The sequence below is a fragment of the Brachionichthys hirsutus genome, unplaced genomic scaffold, assembly GCF_040956055.1.
Source record: "Brachionichthys hirsutus isolate HB-005 unplaced genomic scaffold, CSIRO-AGI_Bhir_v1 contig_579, whole genome shotgun sequence".
Lineage (NCBI taxonomy): Eukaryota > Metazoa > Chordata > Actinopteri > Lophiiformes > Brachionichthyidae > Brachionichthys > Brachionichthys hirsutus.
In genome coordinates this window covers 82-7,000 of record NW_027181208.1, presented here as the reverse complement: position 1 = coordinate 7,000, position 6,919 = coordinate 82, and the positions used below count along the sequence as shown (strand labels likewise).

At 51.0% G+C, this 6,919-nt stretch overlaps 1 protein-coding gene across 2 annotated transcripts; it reads left to right on the top strand.

The window, feature by feature from the left end:
• Positions 1 to 1,189: 1,189 nt before the first annotated feature.
• On the top strand, positions 1,190 to 4,771 carry LOC137917390 (glutaredoxin-like protein C5orf63 homolog). 2 transcript variants are annotated; one of them, XM_068760151.1, is made up of 4 exons: positions 1,190 to 1,323; positions 2,253 to 2,359; positions 3,843 to 3,899; positions 4,456 to 4,771. In XM_068760151.1, exons 2-4 carry the CDS (start codon positions 2,258 to 2,260, stop codon positions 4,624 to 4,626), a joined length of 330 nt encoding a protein of 109 aa, XP_068616252.1. In that variant the 5' UTR covers positions 1,190 to 1,323; positions 2,253 to 2,257; the 3' UTR covers positions 4,627 to 4,771. The 2 variants fall into 2 exon arrangements, with proteins under 2 accessions (XP_068616252.1, XP_068616253.1); XM_068760152.1 differs by lacking the exons at positions 1,190 to 1,323; positions 2,253 to 2,359 and adding an exon at positions 2,180 to 2,208.
• Positions 4,772 to 6,919: the final 2,148 nt, after the last annotated feature.

The window sequence follows — 6,919 nt, the reverse complement described above, 5'->3', positions numbered from 1 at the left end:
TTTATTTCCTGTTTACAAAGGCATGCTGGGAAATGCACTGCGGCCACAGAGGATCTCAGAAAGCCGGCTCAGACCAGTAGGTCCCAGTACACAGACGACTGCTATTAAGAAGCCAGAGTGGTGAAAACCAGACAACTCCATTCATAGCTGTTCGAACTGGACCCAGTGCCAGCCCGGTAGAACCTGTTAAACCCATCCCAAAGCTACAGATGAGATTATACTGATCCACGCACCATTAGTTGGTCTTATCTAATATATTTTGTTTATTGATTTGGAATCAGAAGTCATGACCCACCTTACTACTCTGATTGGCTGGTACTTGTTCTTCATTGGTGGGTTTGGTTGGGTTTAGGTCTAAGGAGTGAGATTGTTTAGGGTAAAGTGAGAATATCAGAGAACCACCGACGTTATCTGATTTGAAACTGACCTGAGAGAAATCACAGGGGTGGGGCGGTCTCAGTATTAGTTCAGTCGGTCTGTTGGAGTTCCTCTGTGGCTTCTGGGTTTTTCAGTGTGGACAGAATTCATTTGACTCATTTGCACAGGTTGAATGTTTGTTAAAGAGTGAAAAATAAAAACTGAACCAAACACACAAATGTTTTATGAGAACATTAGCTGAGTTCCGTTGAATCCAGAACTGAACCTGTGTATTTTTTCACATTTGTTTGCTTTTGTAGCTTCTCTTGAGTCATTTCAAAATCCATCATCTAATTAATGGATTGTCGTCTGGATCTGGATCCTGTAAAAAATTCAACATATTGGCAAAAAAAACAAAAAACAATTTTACAATATTGAATAAAGTAAAATGACAATAAAATCCAGAATCTGCATCCTTAACCAATTTTCACTTAAACATGTCATCCAGTTAAGCCACCCTCCACCAAGGAAGCTCATTTCTGCATGTCTTTGCAGCTTAAAGCGGTAATCTGGTGATTCCTGAGCTATTGAAACCCACCCATAGAATTTAGGATAATATTGGTATCATTATTAGTTTAACAGTTATTCAGGAAAAACTATTTGCTGATTAGTCTTGTCACATGTCATTGTGACATTGTAATTTAATTATGAGTTTAAAAGGAAAAACCTTGTTATTGCCCTATAAGTAATGAAGTTACACACTCCGGCCGGTTGGTGGCAGCGCGTGACTGTGTGTGTGTCGTAAAACCAGCACGGTCCAATCTTAACAGGAAGTACCAGAAGAAGAGTCGTTCGTGTGTTGTGTTCCTTCAAAACTTTCACGTTAACTTTTATTTACACGCCGCACCGGGACGATTTCAGCAGGTTTTCAACCGGGAGAGAAGCGGAGTTGTTCGGAGAGACCCGGTGAGTTTACCGGTGTGTTCCGTGACGGAAGTCGGGCCATTGTTCTGCAGCTAACCGGGCAGCTAGCAGAGTAACTTATTAAAGCGGAGCAGCTGAGGTTGCGTTAGTTAATAATTAGAACGACTCAACCGAGAAGGAGCGCGATCGCTGCTCATTCTAAAATAAAAACAACGCGTAATGGATTTAAACGTATGGAACGGTTGATTTTAATGCGGCCTCGGAGGTAGCCGGTCCCAAGCCCAAGGGCTGCGGCAGGAATGACATTCGGCTTCGAACTTAAAAGCCAGAATGAAGCCTGCCATTAAGCAGGAGGTCGATTTGCTGCGGCGACCCCTGACGGGACAAGCCGGAGGAGGAAGAGGAGGAGGAGGAGGAAGAAACTGTTTGTTTTTCTTCCCTTTAAATAGTTGAACCCATATAAAACTGCTAAAACAACAATTTTCCAGACAAACTTTCAAACCAATTTATTGCTTTGATTTTGAAGGTTAGCGTCAGAGATCAGTAGATTTGACGCGCGTCATGTCTTCAAAGGGATCATTTTAAAATATCTAATTTTTCTTACCGATAATGTTGGACATTGTTTGAATTTTAACGTTTGACACGGTTCTGGATGATCAATGCTACCAAACAGGAAACGAGTAAATCCCTTCCTTGACTTCTTCGTGTCTTTATGATCCTCCTACTGATGTCCTGACCTTTGACCTTTAGAGAATTTCAACACTGTTAGACTTTGGCGTGAATTTCTGGACCGAACTGAAAATGTATCAACTTCCACCAATAACGACAAATACGGAATTTGGATCTTCGCACACATTTTGTCATTGTCATCTGTGATTGGTCGGCTGGCGGTTCTGTGGATAGTCTGGTTCAGAGTGGACGATGGAGGTCAGTGATACTTTCTTTCTTTCTTTCTTTCTTTCTTTTCTCAGATCAAATGTTTTTACTGAAGACTATTCCTCTGAGTCGACCTGCAGCTGTGCAGCTTCCCCGACTATTTTCTACCAACGCTTTACCCACTCTCACTCTGTTTACGAAGGTAACGGACCCCCGTACGTCCCCCTCGGTCTGTCCCCTACCAACGCTTTACCCGCTCTCACTCTGTTTACGAAGGTAACGGACCCCCGTACGTCCCCCTCGGTCTGTCCCCTACCAACGCTTTACCCGCTCTCACTCTGTTTACGAAGGTAACGGACCCCCGTACGTCCCCCTCGGTCTGTCCCCTACCACGGACCCCCGTACGTCCCCCTCGGTCTGTCCCCCCTACCAACGCTTTACCCACTCTCACTCTGTTTACGAAGGTAACAGACCCCCGTACGTCCCCCTCGGTCTGTCCCCTACCAACGCTTTACCCACTCTCACTCTGTTTACGAAGGTAACGGACCCCCGTACGTCCCCCTCGGTCTGTCCCCTACCAACGCTTTACCCACTCTCACTCTGTTTACGAAGGTAACGGACCCCCGTACGTCCCCCTCGGTCTGTCCCCTACCAACGCTTTACCCACTCTCACTCTGTTTACGAAGGTAACGGACCCCCGTACGTCCCCCTCGGTCTGTCCCCTACCAACGCTTTACCCACTCTCACTCTGTTTACGAAGGTAACGGACCCCCGTACGTCCCCTTCGGTCTGTCCCCTACCACGGACCCCCGTACGTCCCCCTCGGTCTGTCCCCTACCAACGCTTTACCCACTCTCACTCTGTTTACGAAGGTAACGGACCCCCGTACGTCCCCTTCGGTCTGTCCCCTACCGCGGACCCCCGTACGTCCCCCTCGGTCTGTCCCCTACCACGGACCCCCGTACGTCCCCTTCGGTCTGTCCCCTACCAACGCTTTACCCACTCTCACTCTGTTTACGAAGGTAACGGACCCCCGTACGTCCCCCTCGGTCTGTCCCCTACCAACGCTTTACCCACTCTCACTCTGTTTACGAAGGTAACGGACCCCCGTACGTCCCCCTCGGTCTGTCCCCTACCAACGCTTTACCCACTCTCACTCTGTTTACGAAGGTAACGGACCCCCGTACGTCCCCCTCGGTCTGTCCCCTACCACGGACCCCCGTACGTCCCCCTCGGTCTGTCCCCTACCGCGGACCCCCGTACGTCCCCTTCGGTCTGTCCCCTACCACGGACCCCCGTACGTCCCCCTCGGTCTGTCCCCTACCAACGCTTTACCCACTCTCACTCTGTTTACGAAGGTAACGGACCCCCGTACGTCCCCCTCGGTCTGTCCCCTACCACGGACCCCCGTACGTCCCCCTCGGTCTGTCCCCTACCGCGGACCCCCGTACGTCCCCTTCGGTCTGTCCCCTACCACGGACCCCCGTACGTCCCCCTCGGTCTGTCCCCTACCAACGCTTTACCCACTCTCACTCTGTTTCCTATGGCAACACAACTTGACTGTCTCTATCTGACTGTAACTCTGTCTGCAACGTTTGTTTCAGGTGTGTAACATCCGTGCCTGTTAATAATAACTAATACTAATACTGTTAATCACGCTAACGGCTTGTCTTGTGTGTCTGTAGGATCCGTGTCCGCTGTGTGATGATGCTAAAGAGGAACTGGAGCCGTTCAAACACCGGGTGAGATGTTTAAACCTGCAGAACCTCCCCTGCTTGCTGCGCTAGCTGAGCATCTCCTGCTGGCGAAGAGTCTAGACTAGAGAAACTATGACAGGAAGTAGATAAAGAAATACGAATTTTAACCTCCACCAAGGAGGTTCTGTTTTTGACGGTGTCTGTTTGTTCTAGTTTAACATTTAAACCCATTTACGGATTCACTAATCAGTTAAAAATACACGTAAACTCTGATTCACTTTGACTTTTCATGTTGGTGTGTAAAGATACCAAGAACAATGTAGAACCTTTCGGTGCTGATCCAGATCACCGTGTGGATCCAGGAGTTTTTAAACACAAGACCAGGTTATTTATTTATTTATTGATCGACTGAGCCTTGGCGGAGGTTTGCACTCTCCGAATGCTTTTCTAGTTTTATATCTGTACCTGAAATATCAGACAGCATGACAAACTCTGTTTCATGCATCTGTCAGTCAGTTTAGGAGAAATGGACATAAAGGGTTAAAAATGTCTTGCTGTGATTCCTTTTTTAATTTGTCGTTCTTTCTCTGTCTCTGTGCAGTTTGTCCTGCAGCAGGTGGACATCACTCTTCCAGAGAACAGGGCGTGGTTTGACAGGTACAGGTGGGACATACCTGTCTTCCACCTGAATGGACAGTTTGTGATGAAACACCGAGTGGACGTCGTCTTGATGGAGAGACTGCTGCAGGAGGCCGAGGCGCAGAAAACATGACTAATTTGTTCCAAATGTTCAATAATAAATAAATACAAATAATGGCGAGAAATGATTGATTGATCAGCTATGCCCTGATTTTACATTTTACAGTCAGGATGAGGAAACAACTGAAGTTTGTCTGTGAAAGTACAATAAAATAAATAGAAGTTCATGAAACTGTTTCACATCTTTGCCTCCTGAATCCTAAACCGGAGTCGCCTGCTGCCGCGAGCTCATCCATATTTAACCTGCCGGTGCCCGAGTGGCTGGCTCTCAGCCAATCGCAGTGCTGTGAGGTTGTGTGGAGTGCGCTGGTTGTCATGGCGGCAGCGGTCGGGTGTTTCTTCAGCGATGTCGGCGTGTGTCGATGGCGTCCAGCAGCCGAGCTGGCGATGTTCACTTCGCCCTGCAGAGAGCGAAGAAGAAAATCATTGACCTGCAGCAGCGGCTGAGCAGCAGGTCGGCGATGCGAGGGTTAAATCCAACTTCAATGGCTGCAGTCACTTTTGTTTGTAACTTTTAGACGTCTCATCCGGTCGGAGATGGAATGACTGAAATACCTGCAGAGAGGAGTTTAGATCGGCGATTGATTCACGCTGACACGGTTTAAACGAGGCTAAACCTGACCGTGTGGACGGACTGGTTTACTGACTGGCTTACTGACTGGTTTACTGACTGGCTTACTGGTTTGCTGGTCGGTTTCATCTGCAGAGCCGTAGCTTATCGTTCTAACTTATCGAACTGTTCCAGGATCATGTTGTCGGACGCCTGATTGAAATGAGACGTGCTTTGTGTTTTCAGTGAAACCAGTCCGGGGGCGACCGGCCCGCCCACGTGGACCCCCGGCGAGGAGCTCAGGGACTCCCTGGTGGACATGTACTCAGGTATGACCGCACCAAGATGGTCTGTTGGGGAAATGTTGCTTCTGTCCTGTGGATTGCCCCCCCCCCCCCCCCCCCATTGATTCAAAAATAGAAGCTGCAGTGAGTCGGGTTGGCCACTAGGTGGAGCTGTGGTCCTTCACACGCCAACACCTACACCAGCAGCACCCTAAATACAGGAGGTCAAAGGTTGCAACACACACAACTACAGCAGGGAAACCACCGCCGCTATTATGTATCTTAGTGGTGGTTTGGGGACTGGGAGGACTGGGAGGACTGGGAGACACCCCGGTCGGCCAGGGTGGGCAGATTAAAACCGTGACTTGCTGCTGCTTTAGCCGACAGTTAGCGCTGGAATTCTTTTTAGCGATTCAACCTCGGTCGGCGGTTGCCACGTGAACAGAGACGCTCGCCACGCACTCGTCGGGGTCCGGTATCTTGTCCAACTCGGGGATTGAGCTGATGACTTTCCTCAGCCTTCTGATCCAGAGAATGTTCCAGCGTTAGAACGCTTGGGTGTTCAGAGCCTTGCTCAAAGGCCCTGCAGCGATGCACACACTGTGCACTCGCAGCTCTCCAGTCAGTTCTAGCTGGTCCGTGCTGGACCTGAATGCATCACGATCCAGTTCTTAAACCAGGACATGCCTGCCTGTCTGCCTGCCTGACTGTCTGTCTGTCTGCCTGCCTGCCTGTCTGTCTGCCTGTCTGCCTTCCTGCCTGCCTGCCTGTCTGCCTGCCTTCCTGCCTGCCTGCCTGTCTGCCTGCCTGCCTGTCTGTCTGCCTGCCTGCCTGTCTGCCTGTCTGCCTGCCTTCCTGCCTGCCTGCCTGTCTGCCTGCCTGCCTGTCTGTCTGCCTGCCTGCCTGCCTGCCTGTCTGCCTGCCTGTCTGCCTGCCTGCCTGTCTGCCTGTCTGCCTGCCTGCCTGTCTGCCTGTCTGCCTGCCTGCCTGCCTGCCTGTCTGCCTGCCTGCCTGCCTGCCTGCCTGTCTGCCTGTCTGTCTGCCTGTCTGTCTGCCTTCCTGCCTGTCTGCCTGCCTTTCTGCCTGCCTGTCTGTCTGCCTGTCTGTCTGCCTGCCTGCCTGCCTGTCTGTCTGCCTGTCTGTCTGCCTGCCTGCCTGCCTGCCTGCCTGTCTGCCTGCCTGTCTGTCTGCCTGTCTGTCTGCCTGCCTGCCTGCCTGCCTGCCTGCCTGCCTGCCTGCCTGCCTGTCTGCCTGCCTGCCTGCCTGCCTGCCTGCCTGCCTGCCTGCCTGCCTGCCTGCCTGCCTTCCTGCCTGTCTGTCTGCCTGCCTGTCTGCCTGCCTGCCTGCCTGCCTGCCTGCCTGCCTGCCTGCCTGCCTGCCTGTCTGCCTGCCTTCCTGCCTGTCTGTCTGTCTGTCTGCCTGCCTGCCTGCCTGTCTGCCTGCCTGCCTGCCTGCCTGTCTGCCTGCCTGTC

Coding starts and splice junctions, on each gene's coding strand:
- LOC137917390 (XM_068760151.1), top strand. CDS start 2,258: ATGTTTTTACTGAAGACTATTCCTCTGAGTCGACCTGCAGCTGTGCAG. Junction 2,360..3,842: donor CTCTCACTCTGTTTACGAAG/GTAACGGACCCC, acceptor GTGTGTCTGTAG/GATCCGTGTCCGCTGTGTGA. Junction 3,900..4,455: donor TGGAGCCGTTCAAACACCGG/GTGAGATGTTTA, acceptor GTCTCTGTGCAG/TTTGTCCTGCAGCAGGTGGA.